The sequence below is a fragment of the Apus apus genome, chromosome 2 (assembly GCF_020740795.1).
Source record: "Apus apus isolate bApuApu2 chromosome 2, bApuApu2.pri.cur, whole genome shotgun sequence".
Taxonomy (NCBI): Eukaryota; Metazoa; Chordata; class Aves; order Apodiformes; family Apodidae; genus Apus; species Apus apus.
This window is the reverse complement of record NC_067283.1, coordinates 34,266,986-34,283,441: the sequence shown is the minus strand read 5'-3', so window position 1 is coordinate 34,283,441 and position 16,456 is coordinate 34,266,986. Positions and strand designations below refer to the sequence as shown.

The following is a 16,456-nucleotide window of genomic DNA, read 5'->3' as shown; positions in this document are numbered from 1 at the left end:
AACAAGGCACAACTCCTTGAGCTATTGGAGACACAGCTTTACAAACAGGGTAAAAACGTGGCTCTGCTTGACCCTGCAACCTTTTTTTGTCCAGGAACCATAAAGCCGTATTTCCACAGCACTGCATTTCAGCTTGTAAGGTGCAGAGTCTGTGCAGTAAGACTTAACATTTGGGGGAGGGCACCTGAGAAACACATTTTGGGGCATCTGGCTTGGCTGCTAGTACAGATTGAGAGGCCTGTCAGCAGAGTAGGGGCATCTTAACATAAACAGCTAGGTTGAATAAAAGGTGGCATTTTGAGAAGAAATTCGGAAGAGGACATGAAAAGTAAGGAAAATGCTGAGTACGTTGGAGAAAGTTCTTAGAACAGAAAAGGAGGATAATCTTCTGTAGTGCAAGAGCCTAATTCAGGCAAGTAATAAGATAAATAATAATTTGTAATTAGAGGGGAAAATGTACTTCTAGTTGCATTTGAGATTATGGCAACAAATGTTGAGTCCTAAATGTACTATCATCAAATGTCATTAAAGAGAACTGGACCGTAAATCTAGAATCACCACGAAGCATGTCAATTCCGTTTGTGCTGAACTGATAAAATTCACTTGCCATGCTTATAACTTTTTTTGCAAGTACTAAAGGTATTCCTTCTATTCCACTTAACATCAACTGCTCTTTAAATAATTTGCAATTAATTTAATATTGATTAACAAGTTAGGAGTTTTATTCTTGTGAGAGAATGATGCCACAACTGATGATGACTTGAATTTTGCATAACTCAGCATTACCTGGTTATGTTTAACCCAAGAGTATTTTCTTCAGCCAGAGTGAGGAGTAAAATTGGAGCAAACACAACTGGTTTGTTTTTGTTTGTCTGTTAGTTTGTTTTTCTCAGGACAGCAGCACCAACAGAGTGACCATGAAATGACAGCCTGAAACTTGTTTGGTGTAAGAAAGGACAACAACCAGAAATCTCCGCACAACTCACTAACTACAGAAGATACTTCATTTATTTAATCAGTTAATTTTAAATTAATAACATTTGTTAACTTTTTGCATATGTATGCAGCACATTCAGCATAATTTTACATAACTTGTAACTTTTGAAGTGTTGCGTTTCATTACTATCAAAATGCAGCTTGACACAAAGTGAGAAAAAAAAGGAAACAAATACCAGTCAGAATTTCTACTGTCATAATGTAAAAAACCATGAATCTAAATAACTTCTTAACAACCTGCAAAGTTGTTTAAATGTGAATACAGTGCATTTTTATGGATAGTCAGAAGGAAGAACAAAATAGAATGTAAAAGCTGTAGCTAGTTGCACATCTGTATATGAAGGGTTACAAACTGAGAAGAATCAACCTTTCAACAAATATCTCTATGTCTACTACTTACAATAACCGGTAATTTAAATTAACTGTTTAACCTGTATCGCTTCAAATCAGCAAATTCATATAAACTCGATACCCACACTTGAAACAAAGTATAGAAACTGCAAAACTTCAGACGAAAAAATGCTAACTGTAGAATAAGTTTTAAGACTCTTTAAAAAGCACTCCATACTCAAGAAACAGGCAGAACTAAAGCTGCTTTGGAATTCTTGTTTAGCCCATATATTTCTGAAGCTACTGTGTAAAAAAAGAAAGGATTTCAGAATCCTATATACTAGGAGTATAAATATTCCTATTATAGGCCCCAAAAAATTAAGCCATGAACTCTGTAGAAGACTTACACGTCACAAAGTCAGGGTAATCTAAGGAACAGGTAAGACAAGCCAGCTAAGCTCTGAAATTATCGTTACCTGGTGCAAGGGAACCCCCACCCTAACAGGGTTATCAGATTTTTATATCAGATTTTCCACAAATAGACGGTGACTGAATTTTGCCCAAACCCAGCAGTAAAAAATCTTGACAAGACAAAGCAGTTACACATAAAAAGTTTAGCCACTGTGGTATTTAATTGTTTTACAAAGTCAAGTTTTGATTCAGAATGTAAATGCCTTTTGAAACTATGTGTGGACAATTAGTTATAGTAATGACTTGTGAAACAATATCAAAAGAACATGGCAGCACAGCCTAAATTCCTTCATTCACTCCTCAACACACTGTATGAAGGTTTCCAGGAATATCCATTATTTTAACCTTCTAAGAAAAGCTGGCTGGGCAACCTTGCTTTTCTCACCCACGAGGCTGACAGTAGCCCATTACAGGATTATTTTGTTCAGTCATGACTAAATTAAGGGGAATTCTGAAACCAGCTTGGCCGTTAACATAGGAACGGGCACAGCTCAAGGCAAACTATACTATGGTAGTCAAAACACAAAGTGTCTAGATGACAGTAAGTGAAAAGAGGAATGGCAGCTGGAAAAAGAACAGAAAGAGGCAACTTTATTCCTCAAGTTCCCCATCCTTACTTCTGCCCTTCTAAAGGCATTCTCCACGCAGCTGATTATAGAATTTTAAAATTATCTCTGAAATAAAACCAAAGTATTTTGTATATAGAAGATGACTTAAGTATCTTCATTAAAATATTCCGCTTTAAAGGCAGGGCTATGCACGTATTCTTCAGATGATGGCCTGAAAAATAATTCCATACAAACCACCACTAATTACACTATAGCCTTGTATTAAGACCTGTAATTAAAGCAAAGGCTGATACTGTCAACACGTCAAATATTTCCTAGTACCCTGGCTGAGGCCACTTGGCTTTGTGACTAGCAGCCATACCCAAGCAGTATGGTTGCTATCTGTGACTGAAACAAGTATCCAAAGCACATGCAGTTCACACAGGCCCTTTCTGACTGAAAAAAAACCTCACTATGCCTCAGGCATGTTCACTGAAAAATGCAAAGAATCAAAGCCTGGTATTTGTCTGATACTGTGATTACAGAGTAGCAATGGGGTATATCAATTAATCAATCTACCCTCCAAAAAAAACAACTTACAGTTAAATATATTACGAATTGAGAGCTTAACATATCAAAAGTTCAGAAATATCATACCGCTTCAAAAGAGTCACAGCCTATCAGTATAAAGGAAGAATATAAAACTATTTTATTGACCACTGTTCACCAGTATTTACAATAAACAATATACAGTCTGATAACATTCAAATTACTACAAAGTTAGTTTTCACTTGGTCTTCTCGCGACCAAGTGTTCCCAAATACTAAAAAGAATGATTCTACAGCTTTAAAGGGCTAGGTTTGGGTAAAGAAGATACATGCACATCAACAGTATAGAAGACTACAAAACATCTGTGAGTTTGTTTAGACATTCATTATGATTCTGTAATAACTATGGAAGTTTATGTATGTTTTATAAAAGCTTTTACCTAATATGGAGGAAGTAGTAGTATCAAATGCTCTCTTGTGATAAATGAAACAAGTTGCAGAAAGCTTTTATTTCCTTGCTCTTGATGCAAAACATACTACTTCAAAAAAATACCAAATTTGATTCTTGTTAGAATGTATGCTTCTCACATTGCTAATAAATCAAATGTCAGGTTTTAATATTCATATATATAAAAAAGCAATGCAAACAATTATTGTGCTTCATCTTCTGGGCATGAATGCCAAGTTAGTCGCTCTTCATAAAAAGCAATTACGATCTGAGGACACTTCACATTAGCTTCTTTGGCCAGCACCAGATCTGCCTCATCAGAGTCTTTCCTGATGTAGAAGAAAGTGGGATTTAAGAAAATACATAATCGTTAATTCAGTAAATTTAGCAGCTCTTGATAGGTCCTAAGTTCTGAAAAGAATGTCAGCTAGATACCAGTTTTCAGTATACCTTTCAATATAGCTACCAAGAATTTCCATGCTAATTAATGGCAAAGTTTCACAGCTGCATCTTCCCTCCCTTTCTGTATTTTTTTCTGTTTGAAAGGAAAACGGAACCATTTCTACAGTTAACTACTCCAGTATGTAATAAAAAAAGGAAAAGTTTGCTAATTTTGTCTTTAAAACATAATCAAAACTTCCAGCTGTGAATTTTAAAAATCAATAGCATTAATCTTAACATGTGGTGCTTACACTAAAATTATATATCCTGTTAATGCAAGTAACTTGCTGTATTTCATACCTCTATTCTTCATGCTGTCTTGGGGTAATATGGTGGTTTTGGCTGGGACAGAGCTAATTTTCTTCTTAGTAGCTAGAACAGCACTGTGGTTTGGATTTAGTATGGGATTTGATGTGACAAGATTATTGGTAATATAGTGATGTTTTTAGTTGCTGCTAAGAAATCAAGGACTTCTCAACTTCCCATGCTTTGCTAGTGTGCAGGTGCACAAGAAGCTGGGAGGGAGCACAGCAGGAGCAATGGATCCAAACTGGTCAACAGGATATCCCTGGGGTTAATATTCTCTCCTGGGATTGCAGTTTTGGAGTTTCTCTCCTTTGGGATTGGTAGCCAGGGACAGGCTGGGGACTGGTCAGCAGGTGCTGAGCAGCTGCACTGCACACCACTTGTGTATTCTATTATTTTATTTAAATTATTACATTGCTTTTATCTCAACCCATGAGAGGGCAAGGAGAAAGTGAGTGAGCAGCTGGGTAGTATTTAGCTGCCTGCTGGGTTAAACTATGACTGGTAATAAAACAAACTTTCCCGTCTGACATGCTGCCTTTACAAGCTGGTTTTGTAAAAGCGTACTCATATCTATGTTTGTTGCCTACAATCAGTTATGAAAAAGTAGTCAACTGCAACTGAACTAAAGGAAAAAAAAAGCTCATTTTTCTACATTTCTTTTGTGTTTCATTTTTACAATTATAAGTATGGAAATTCAAACAGTCACCAGCTGTATTCTGCACCTCTTTTAAGTTTCAGGTAAAGTTTATAAAGAGTTTGAAAAGGCATAAAGGAGACAGAATCTTCCAAAGCACTAATCTTCCAGTCCAGGCTAATGTACTTGACTAACGTAACTGACATCACATTTTTCTGAAAATCACTCAGTTGAACTCAATTCAGAAAATGCTGCCCTTTTCAAAGGCTGTGGAAAGCTATCATTCTTCTCTCATCCCATCACTGCAAGAAATCTGCCCCCCAGCAAACATTAATTCAACCTCTTGTACTTGCAACACTGCAAAAAGAAATTTATTTGATCCTACCTGTTCACTGAGAAGAGACAAGAAGTCTTCTGTCAACACTGTAGAGCTAATGAAGCTGGTCTCCCTCTATCTTCCCAACAATGCAAACTCCCATTGCTCTCCCCCCCTTACTAGCCCATAAGGATAAAGCTCCCCTTCATACTGTTTCTTCTTCATCTCAACCTCAGCTTCCCCCCAGCCAGTTCCTTCCAATTCTCTACCCGCTCGGTTGCATGCAGAACAACTGGCACTATGGTTGGTTAAAATGCTGGCTACCCTGCAGCTGGTTCTGCTCATTGAAACATGTGAAGCTGGAGTCCTGCCTGCTGTTGCCTCAGCAAGAACATGACCAACATCCAAGTTTTACATACAAATGACAATTTTTCTGTACTTGATCAAAAATTACCTTTCAAATTTCTACGTCCATAAAACTGAACCAATAAAACTTAAAAATTATCTTGGTTTCAGAAGAAAAAGGCAGTAAGTAGTAATTGATCATACAAGCTTTGTTTTTCTAAGAGTACAAGGTTAGTAAGGAGATCACCAGCTGCCTTATTCCTGAAATGAAGTCTCATTAGCCTAAGTGCAACTGCCTGCTCTCCCGTAACACGGACAAGAAGTGTGGATGTAAGACTTACCATTTCATGAGGAACATAAGCTCTCCACTGCTATCTGTAGCCCCAATTATCCGCTCAGGATCAAGACCCCTTGCAAACCCTCTTGGTTTATCAACCTATCGAGTAAGTTAGAAGATTGTTATCTAGTTTAAGGTAAAATTTTGTTTCAGCATTAGAGATAGATATACATATTCTTTTGTGAGGGTGTATATCTATATGCATCAGAACAAAAACCATACCCTTACATAATTATACAAGCTGTAACTACATATAATTGTCTGAAGATTACACTAATTTTATTTTTTCATGTCAGGCCAAATAATTTAGATGTAGAGGAGTAACAGTGAAGGAATGTTACATCAATGTTTCTAGCATTTATTTCTGAAAACTCAACAGATGAAGCAAGTAACGTAAAAATTCTTATGGTAGGTAAACAAACATGCATGGCCAGTAAAAGCAACAAGAGAGGCAAAGCAAAAATGCACTCCTGGAAGTCAAAAGAATACATCATTTTTAGCGTAACAACAGACTTGGGTTGGTCTAAGCCAGCTGTGAAACTGCACCCTTGGGGAATATCTCAGCCCTTCTCAACTCAATGAGATAGCACTAGTAGTAAGGAATATCACGACTACTTCCTGTATTAGTTCCTGTAATTTCACAATAACCTTTTTGAGACAGTGGCCGCTATTGTACCAGATTCAGACAAACAACTGACTTTATAGAGAAACCAAAATATTCTTTGTATTATTCACCAACTGCTCCTTCTGATGCCTTCCAATTTTTTTTATAGTAAACACACATACAACAACTGTCTTCAGTAAATCACTGACACTGCCAACCAGATTAATTTCAAATTGCTAGTTTGAAAGTTTACTGAGAAAAAGGTGACCTATTGAGCACATAATTATATGTGCATTATTTTGTACTCATCAGCACTTAATTTGTCATGTTGTATTTTTCATTTAAATTGTAGGAGAAGCCCAAACCATTAAGAAAAGGGAGGCTTTCTTCAGTCACACATTCCACTCCCTCTCCATCATCATGCCTGGTCTTCACATTTTGCCATCTTGCCACTCATCTATTTAAAATCTTATACTAACTATGAAAACTGAAACGGAACTTTACCTTTGTTCCATTAATTAATGTTTTGCTCTAATGCAAACTAACCACTTATTATCTTCCAATTACTCAGCATCATGGGACAATGCAAAGAAACTGCAGTCACCATGTCAATCAATCATCTTTTACCTATCACTTGGACAGTCTCATTAACTGCCATGAATGATTAACCTTTTCAAACGACATATCCAGATGCTGTACAATTTTCACAGTTTCAAATGAACACTTGGTGTCTTTCTCGAAGTCAGAACAGAATGTTGCTGGGATGGGAATGGAGAGGTTAGGAAAAGACAGGAAAAACAAAATTTAGCACATGCATTATAATATACTTACAGAATCACGCTTTTTCTTTGATTTACTATCATCAGATTCACTGTCTGACAAAGATTTTCTTTTGGCACCATCTGTTTTTTCTTTACCAGCTTTTTGAGAGTTCAGAAAAGCTTCGATAAGCTCTGGACAATCTAAGTTTTCTTCAGGTTCCCATGTGTTGTCAGCACTGAAACGTACACACATTCATGTAAAACTAAGAAAAAACCTTAAAGCTAGCCACATGGCTCACCTTAAGCAAGTTGATTTTTTTTTCATGATGTAAGGCAAGTTTCTTATACCTAAGGATGCTTATCTTGCTCTCTTTAGTAACCTTCATGTACTGTATTTTCTGAATGAAAGAAGTATGCTCTGCTAGTGTTGGAAAACAATGTTCTTAAACTGAAGATGCAGAATAAGTAACTCTACTAACTCCTATGATCCAGGTGGGATCACAGGAGTTAAAAAAAGCAATCCTCACCCTACCAAAACAGACCTGTCAATTTACACTGACTCCCCTCCCTGGTTCCTGTGAAGACTGCCCATGTTAACAAACCAATATGATATGAGCACTAGGACTTACAGAGAACAAAATGTACACAATGCTCACTACAAACAGCGCAACTATCCATATCTAAGCTTCTGCAAACAAGGAAAGCTCTCAAAAGCTGTCTCCAAGCATCAAGCCAACTGTACCTACAACTATCTCCCTCCTTCAGCTGACTACAGGAGACAACACAGGTTCTGTGTCCAGAACCGGACAGTGGAAATGTTCCAGTGAGTGTGTATTTTGTTAACAAAAAATTTAAGTCCATGAATGTTCCCTACAACCAAGCACGTTATCAGAAGTCCTCATGATTAAATACTGCCAATAGCAATACTGCACAAGCAGGATGCCTACAAATCATTTTCAGTTACTAAACTGTATTTTTACAACTTCAAATCAGACCCTTGAATACTAAACACAGATTTACGTTTTTGCACTTACCACTACACAAACATGCAAACACTTTGGGAGGAATGCAACAATAATGTGACTGCATATATAACTACTTATGCTCAAATGCTAGGTACATCACCTCTTTTCAGCTAGTAGTCTGTCACAATGTATCACAGGAGGGAGGAGGTAGAACTATTTGCCTTTTTCAACAATCAAATTTTTAAGTCCACTGTAAGGTTTTCTTGTCTTTCCGTAAGTCCTGGGAAAGAGACTCAACTGATACCTTTCAGGTATGCCTAATGAAGGCAACCATGCCACAGAATTCTTTATGTAAATTAATATGAGAGTTTAGAAACATGAATAATAAGCAAACAGTCTGCTTCACATTCATTGCTTCAGAGCTGCCTACAGTTTAAATCCCTGCAAAATTTCTTACTCAGAAGTAACATTCATTCCACCACACATAAAAATAGAACAACTATCATTCTAGCTTACCCTGATATAGATACTGATATAAGCTAAAGCAAAGAACAGTAGTAAAAGATTGATCACTAAGGACTTGGTAAAAGTCTTGGAATATTTTATGTAACACAAACAATAAGCTACATACATTCCTTTTTGTTGTAATACTTGACTACCCCACTTGATCAGGCCTTTACAGGATGTCCTTTCCTTAAGGTTCTTTAAAACGTATCCCTGTCATCCAATCCCTTCTGTGCAGTTATTTCAAGTAAAAGGTTAGTATTTAGCATTCTAACAGAAAACAAGTAATAGGTACAGCCTTACTCTGTAAATCCTTTCCACTTCAAGTAGTATTCCACCTTTCCATTTACAACACGTCTGTCCAGGACTTTCTCCACAACAAATTCTTCAGGCTCTGCCTCTTCAACTTTTTTACCTTTGCCGTTCTGTTTCTTTCCCATTTTGTGCTACAAAAGAAATGCAGAATTACATTATTCATTCTTTTGCTTTACATGGTTACTTTACTGGCCAAATCCAGCTTTGCTCAGTAAACAGCAAAGAATCATGTACTTATTCACACTAAAGCCAGAAGCTCAGACTCCTTTTACGTTAGTGCATGTGGTCAGGTAACCTGAGCAAGACATGTTAATGTTTTTTTTTCAGTTGCTTAATAAGATACCCAACACTAGCTTCTAAAAAGCTGATTTTTTTTTTGTCCATACATTCAGTGCCTCCATTCCCCTGACAAATTGAACTCTCAAGAGTGCTACATGCTTAAAAACGTATGAAGCTTCCAAAAGTTAACTTTATGCCTATGAAAAGGCAGAGAGGGTGAGAAACAGCATCAGGCAGAAGAAAAGTAATAAGGGAATTGTGAAAACGCGTAACATAGAAAAGGAATGTTACTCAAAAAAAAGGTGGGTACTACCTTTTCCAAAAAAAGGAGAAGCTGATGGGAGCAAGGTTTATGACGTATTGCTATGATAAGCAAAATACTCAACAATAATGTGTAACTGTGGGACAGGACACATGCCAGCAGCATTCCATTACTGCAGTCCCTCCTCATTCTTAGCCACGCACCGATGTAACTTACATTCAGATGTCACAAAGGTGCAAAAATGTAAGACAGTTACACTTAAGTACAGCACTTAACACATAAATAAAATTTTGCTAACTTAAAAAAACCTTAATTGTGTTGTAAGTTTACATTTGATACTTCAAATAATATTAAGCTCTTAAAATAAATATTACATCCACATCATCCTCAAGGCATTCCCAGTTTAATAAGGCACAATTAAATAGTAATAGAAGGACACATTTCAGAATTTCCTTGTTTTTAATCTTAAAAAGGTTAGAACTAGACTATCATGTTGTCATATCACGTTTCTGGAGCACCAGCAGACCAAAAGCAGTCTGCTTGCCATTTTGGACCACACCTTGTAAGGAAATTGTTAAAGTGGCAGCCATAAATTAATGGGTGCAGCATTATGCTCATAAAACACATAGCCATACAGCACCCTACATCAAAGTGGGCAGAATAATTCCTCACTAATGCACTTCCTGAAAACAGACAAGCAAAAATCATAGATCACCTCTACTTGCTTGATGGCCTTAATGTGGGTTAGTTTGAGAATACTGTGAAGCAATTTTGAAACTGTCAAATTTTTAGATTTTTTAGAATTTTGTCTTGATGTTGTGAATCATAAAAAAAAAAAAAATAATAAAATCTGTGAGACACAAGAAAAATTGTCTTCTTTTTTGTAAACTGAAGATTTGAAGCCAATTCTTTGTTTACAAAGCCCTGCTCCTTTTTTTCATAATTTTTCCCTCCATCCCCAAAATAGCTTTACTCTAGTTAGCAACCCAGAAATTGAAGGTGCAAACAACAAAGATCAGGAAGTTTCAAGTTTCTCCTTCAAACAGCAAATTTCTGTGTATGATTACATCTCAAGAGACATTTGTTTTTATTTATAAGCATAGAAGAGAGATTATCTGAAACAGAACATATATTTCCAATTAGATTTTAACTGCCTGCATATCCCAGGTGTATTTTTGACCACAGCATTCATGTCTGAAAAGCATCATCTTTGGCACACTGGCTTATTTTGCCTCCACAGGAAAAAGTGTAAGACTGAAACTGAAGGAAAATAAAAACACAAAGATGTCCAATGCTTTTATGAAGGCAGCTTCTTTCAAGAAATGGAAGTTTGAAAAAGAGAAACAGGTAGAGATGAGGAAAAGAAACAAACAAAAAGAGAAGCAGAGGGGAAAAAAAAAAAGACACAGACTCACTATACCATAGTAATAACATTATAATTACTGGTGATGAGGCAAGCAGGCTACAAGTGGGGAACATCTCCATCTGTGTTCTCCGTTGGACTAAAATTCTTTGATTCAATGGCAGATTGTTTTCTGGTACTCTTTTCGGCTTCACTAATTCTTGTCACTTAAAGATAAATATTTTGGATTTCTGTATCAAAGCAACATTTTATTCTTTTAACTTTCTAAGACTTAAATTTATCTATATAATTTCTCACAGAAAAAAACGATTGCCATGGGGGTCCATATTTTTTTTCTTGAAGTCCAGTAAGATATAAAAAAAATCAAGAATATGTTGCTTTCCGTTTTAAATATTAGAGATTTAATTAGGTCTTGTGTGCATCAGCACTGCTTCTCAAACTCTTGAGCCTTTCCAACCTATTAAAATAACACTTGATTGCAGAGCCTGCAGAAACACCGAACATTTGTTAAAAACCTGTACATCCTGAGATTACACAAGCCAATGTAAATGTTGGCCCACAAGTGAATGTGGGACCTGACTGAAGTGAAAGGATACTAAATGTCCACTAGACCCCTAGATCCTCCCTTCTCTAGGGCTGCATGTTGTAAGCTGCAACTTAGGCGTTTGACCACCAAATGCTCATCTATGGCTCGTTTCCCTTTCTGCATTCGGAAGTCACGTATGACAGATGCAGATGCTCTCCAGTGGATAATCACTCCTTCTTGGAGGGTCAAGATTAAAACACTGATGCGAGACTGTGGTGAAGGGTTTTAACATACAATAGGTAACAAAATTGGAATCACAATTCCAGAGCTACACTATCCCGTAATACATTTAGGTTTGCATGCACATACATAATGAAACAGAATTAGTTATGGTTCCCATGGGAACCATAACTGATTTTCCTGACCTGTGCAGCACAGTGCTCAACAACATCAAAAGATTAAAAATATTGCGTTCATAGATTCTTTCCTCTCCCTGAGGCACCCCTTTCCCAGGCTGGCTAACTCTTCCTCTTCCTCAAATTAGGGAAAAGTGGGCAATCAACTACTAACACAAAGTTCAGACATTCACCTTGGTGAAATCTTTTAGAATAGTTACCGTACAATACAAAGGAAGCCCTCCATTGCACTTCTAAGCCAGGAGTTAATACAATATTTTAATATACCTCCATCTGGGTCAACCAGTAATAATTTCAGTAAATTTAAGAGTACTTTTGAGTCTGTGATACATCAGCTATCCTGCTATCCAAATTTTGAGCTGTAGATGTGTATTTTTGGTTACTTCCCTGCCTCAACCTCAGATGCATTTTACACTATACTTTTTCAGTTCTGTCTTTCAAAAAAATAGTTGAATGGCAACCAGGAACCAACTGCCCTTAGAAGTCCATATTTTACTGTCAAGCAAAGCTTTACAGGACTTGATTTCCATGAATGCATCATTATAACGGTCCAGGAGGGGTTGGCATCTGATAATCTCTGCTCCTATGAAATTCAAAGAAACTGTTATTTGTTATAAATCATTTCAAAAGACATCCTAACTATGCCACATCATTTTTCCATCTGTAAATATTGCCTTATCTCAGGCAATTAGTCTTCCCCAAATATACTGGGAGAAATTAAATTAACACATTATTTGGATTTTGTTGTTTTTTTTTCACCTAGATCATTAATTGCATGGTGTGCTGAAAGGAGGATAAAAAAAATCTTAAGTGTTTTCTCTTGTACAAGAGATGAAATAGTGCAGAGCTCTTCATTTTTTTTTTCCCAAGTCTCCTTAGATATGGCATGTTGATTAAAGCCAAAGACCATGTCCTTTCTAATAGCCTTACTTTCTGGATCTGAAATTTTGGTCAGAATAATGCTGGGGAGGGGAGATGTGGATGTATCTTTTAAATGGAGATGCCAAGTTATAAGGTTGAAGAAAAATATGTTGATTAAATCCTTATATACTTTAGGTGTGCATGAACTTACCAATGTAGTTTTATTGGAGGCCATTTTTATTGCAGACTTGCAGAGCTTTTACTAGAAAAATGCATGACAATTAAAAGGAAGTTTACATTACTCAAAGAAAGGCATCCCAAGACAAGCATGGTCCTTGTTCCAACCCCCATGTATTCACTTCATATAACATTTCTAATACGGATGAAATCCAGAAGAAAAAGTAGGTTACTACTTTGTCTGGCATAATCAGTAACACACCATTATGCTAACCAGGACAAATGATATTACAAAGTGGTATATGGGTTGAAAAAAGATTTTTCCTAAGGCCTTCTAAGGCATAGCTGTATTTATTTCTAGGGAAAAGGGGGAGGACCATCAGGGATGCTCATTTGCTTAAACCCAATGTAACAGGAGTTCAGATTCTAGCAGTTAATCAAGATACACCTAGGTATATTAACTGCAAATCTGGTGGGGAGCAGCTACGTATCTGCAGTGTAATAATAAGTCACACATTACTCTTACACCATAGTAAATGCTTATAAACAGCAAATATTTATCTTAATGCAACTATAACGTTGCCTTCTGATTCTCAAGTTTGCAAGAGTTAAGGTCCTAGAGATATTAACTCAGCTAAGCTGTACATACTACATCTTTAACCTACGCAAATAACGCTGAACAGTATCCATCCCCTTTTCCATGTCATTTCTCCTACCAGCCACCTCCTTAGACATGTATTGGCCCCGCCCCACCGCAAACTATAGAACTGTTAGAATTCCCCACAGGCCTGGGCAAGGCAAAAGAGAAAGTCCTTCAAAGCCAGAAAAGCCCCGGGACGCGGCGATCCTGCCCAGGTCTCCCCTGACACGGGAGGCGGGTGTTTCGGCAGTGCCCGGGGCGGTGGGGCAGAAGTGGGAGAAGGGCAAGACCAGGGCCTCAGCGCAGACGGGCTGATCGTGTCCCCGTTTGAAAGGCAGGAGAAGGGGGAAAAGAAACAACAACAATAATAAAAAACCCCGTGCCATCCCCACCGGAAAATGCAGGCAGCCCTGCGGAGGCCTGCCGGGGGAGGCTGCGCCTCAGGCCTGCGGTGGGCACACGGGAGGCCGGCCAGGACGCCCCGGGCGGGCTAACGGGACCGCCCCGGGCGGCGCGGGGCCGCCCCGCCGCGGGGTCTGGAGGAGGGAGGGCCCGTCGCTCCCGCCCCGGGCAGCCGCCCCTGCCCGCCGGGCCCGAGCGCCGCGCCCCCGCCGGCGGGGCCCCCGCCACGCCGCCCCCTCCCCCCCACCTCGCCACGTTTCCCCCCCGGGCCCGGCTCGCGCCGCCGCCTCCCCGCGCGGGGCCGGCCGGTGACAGAGCCCGTCCCTCGGCGGCGGCGGGCTGGCTTTGTCTCCAGAGTGTGTCCGCCGCTGCCCCCGCCCCCCGGCGCAGCCCTCCTTCCCCGCGGCAAAGCCCGCTCGCTCCGGGGCCCTTCCTCCCGGGCCGGGAGCGCCGTGCAGGCGCCGGGGCCCCGCTCCCCCGGCAGCCCCGCTCCCCGCCGCCGCCAAGGGAGCGGGGGTGTATTGCCGGGGTGGGGCGGGGGGGGAGAAGCGGGGTGGGCTGCGCCCGGCATCTTCCCGCGGCGGCCCGCAGGCGATGCCCGCTCCGCGGGGCACTGACGGAAGGGCAGTCGCGGGGGGAGGAAGGAGGCGGCTGAAGCGAGAGAAAGAGGTAGAGAGAGAAGGATACAGACTTCAATGGTGCCCAGCCGCTCGGGTCTCCCGTCTCCTCCTCGCTCTCGCCCTGCGCGCACTGAGCAACGGCGGCAACAGCGACATCTGAGGGGGGTTGAGGCGGGGGGTGGGGGAAGGGAGGGCAGGAGGCGGGGGGTGGGGAGCGGTTGGGCGGCAGCGCGGCGCAGCGCGGGGCGGGCGCGGCGGGGCTGGGCTGGGCTGGCCGAGCTCTGCGCGCCGCGCCTGACGGAGCAGAGCGCACGACGCCGCCTACGCGCGAGCCGCAGCCTCCTACCGTCGTCGCCGCCAGCACAGGGAGGGGGGCCAAGACGTCTCTCCAACGGGGGGCTAGCGCAGGACCGCGCCAGGCGTCCAAAAGAAGGAAGATGCCTCGCGGCGACAGGGAGAGCGACTGGGTGAGCCGGGGGGCGGCGGGGCGGGGGGAGCGGGCCCGCGGCGCCCGGTACCTGCAGCCGCCATGATGGCCGCCACCGTGGAGGCGCGGCGAGTCGGGGCGGGCGCGGCCCGCCGCGGAGCCAGGCCCTCAGTCGGGGCGGGAGGGCGGCCCCGGCGAGCCCCGGGAGCGGGGAGGGCGGGCAAGGAGCGCCAGGCTGGGCTGGAAGCTGGTTGCGGCGCGGCCGAGGGGGCCCTTTGGAGCGCGGCCATTTCCCACGTTGCGGCGGCGAGGCCTAGTCGTTAGCGTGGGCGCGGGGGGAGGGAAGGAGGCTCGGCAGGCACCAGCGGGGAGATGGAGAGCTCCTGAGCTAGCGGGGAAAGAGGACGGAGTCGGCTGCGGAGGCTCGACTGCGGGTGAGGAGCCGCGGGTGGATCCGTGCAGGCTTTTCCTCGGGAATTGGGGGAGGGGAGGAGGATGAAGAGGGGGCGGGAAGAAAGCAGCAGCCTCAGCGCCATTTCCCTGGTGCGCGGGGCGGCAGCACTCACCCTTTGTCGCGGTGTGTGCGGGGCCGCTGAAGAGGGAAAAAGAGAGGGGAGAGAGGGAGGAAGGATGAAGTTGCCGAAGCGGGCGGCGCGCCCGGTGCCGGCGGTGAGGGGCAGAGCGGAGCAGGCTGCGGCGAAGTCAGCCTCCCTCTGCCTCCCGGGCCCCCGCGGTGTATCGGCGCTGGCGCCAAAATCTGGATAGTTTTATCACTTCCTCCTGCCCGGGCGGAGAGGGAAGGGGCCGGCCCGCCAGCGGCAAGGGGACACGTCGGAGGTGCGCTTTGCTCTGCTGCTTCCCGCTGCCCGCCAGTGCCACAGGTGGTGCCTGGGGACGGCACCTGGTGCGGGAGGGGGGGGGGGCGGCTGCGAGGCCTCCCTTGGCTAAGAAGAACCCCTCGGTGATGTTGGAGTCTCCGGGGCCGTTCGGCAATTTCCGGAAAAAGGAAAAAAAAAAAAAAAAAAAAGGGACCCAGCGCCAGTCCTGATCGGGCCGTTTCGGCTCCGCTCGGGAGCGTATCGCAAGCCTTTTCCGTTGTCGGAAATTGCCGAAGGGGCTGGATAGTCGATGAACTGCTGCGTCTATTTCTCCGGAAATTGCCGAGGAGGCTCCGAGCGCCCTTCTCGTCTGCTTCGGCAATTTCCGGAAATTGCCGAAGCAGACGAGAATGAGCTTTCATTCGCCTTTCGGCTGTTTCCGGAGACTGTCGAAGCGGATAAGCTCGACGACGACAGCTCCTTCGGCTCATTTCGGAGACAGCCATTGCTAACGGAGTTGATGACTTTTTATTGCGTGATAAAAACACGCAGGGGCGTTATGCAGAACTGCTGCCCCTTTGGAGAGATTTAAGCTCCTGATTCAATCTTTTTTTTTTTTTTTTTTTTTTTTTTTTAAAACCAAACCCTCGGAAGCCAGCTTGGGCAGGAGAAGGAGGGCGCTAGCACTACGTTGAGCTGAATTTCAAATTACGTAACAGTTTAGGCAGCCATTACTGACCAGTTGTACGGTACTTTCAAGCAGGAATAATTAACCATGAAGAATATGGTACGT

The 16,456-nt window shown here is 42.3% G+C and overlaps 2 protein-coding genes across 9 annotated transcripts in view; one reads left to right on the top strand and one right to left on the bottom strand.

The window, feature by feature from the left end:
• Positions 1-990: 990 nt before the first annotated feature.
• On the bottom strand, positions 991-15,613 carry CBX3 (chromobox 3). 6 transcript variants are annotated; one of them, XM_051611085.1, is made up of 6 exons: positions 14,486-14,606; positions 10,857-10,969; positions 8,861-9,003; positions 7,159-7,324; positions 5,728-5,822; positions 991-3,670 (listed from the first exon to the last, which is right to left on the bottom strand). In XM_051611085.1, exons 2-6 carry the CDS (start codon positions 10,896-10,898, stop codon positions 3,544-3,546), a joined length of 573 nt encoding a protein of 190 aa, XP_051467045.1. In that variant the 5' UTR covers positions 10,899-10,969; positions 14,486-14,606; the 3' UTR covers positions 991-3,543. The 6 variants fall into 6 exon arrangements, with proteins under 6 accessions (XP_051467045.1, XP_051467048.1, XP_051467047.1 ...); XM_051611088.1 differs by lacking the exon at positions 10,857-10,969 and adding an exon at positions 12,791-12,841 and having other exon boundaries at positions 14,490-14,587; XM_051611087.1 differs by lacking the exon at positions 14,486-14,606 and adding an exon at positions 12,791-13,856 and having other exon boundaries at positions 10,857-12,301.
• HNRNPA2B1 (heterogeneous nuclear ribonucleoprotein A2/B1) overlaps positions 14,653-16,456 on the top strand; it is a 16,301-nt gene continuing 14,497 nt past the window's right edge. Inside the window, exon 1 of one of the 3 annotated variants that reach the window (XM_051611081.1) lies at positions 14,653-14,885. In XM_051611081.1, the coding sequence (XP_051467041.1) occupies positions 14,856-14,885 (30 nt within the window). In that variant the 5' untranslated portion in view covers positions 14,653-14,855. Of the gene's footprint in view, positions 14,886-16,320; positions 16,451-16,456 lie in introns of those variants that run through there. The other 2 variants (XM_051611082.1, XM_051611083.1) reach the window with 2 other exon arrangements.

Excerpts from the sequence above, each read along its gene's own strand:
- CBX3 (XM_051611085.1), bottom strand. The coding sequence starts at position 10,898 with ATGGAGATGTTCCCCACTTGTAGCCTGCTTGCCTCATCACCA. Across the intron at positions 9,004-10,856 it reads GCCTGCTTGCCTCATCACCA|CACAAAATGGGAAAGAAACA; the intron begins GTAATTATAATG and ends TTTCTTTTGTAG. Across the intron at positions 5,823-7,158 it reads CAAAGAAAAAGCGTGATTCT|GTTGATAAACCAAGAGGGTT; the intron begins GTAAGTATATTA and ends CTTACTCGATAG.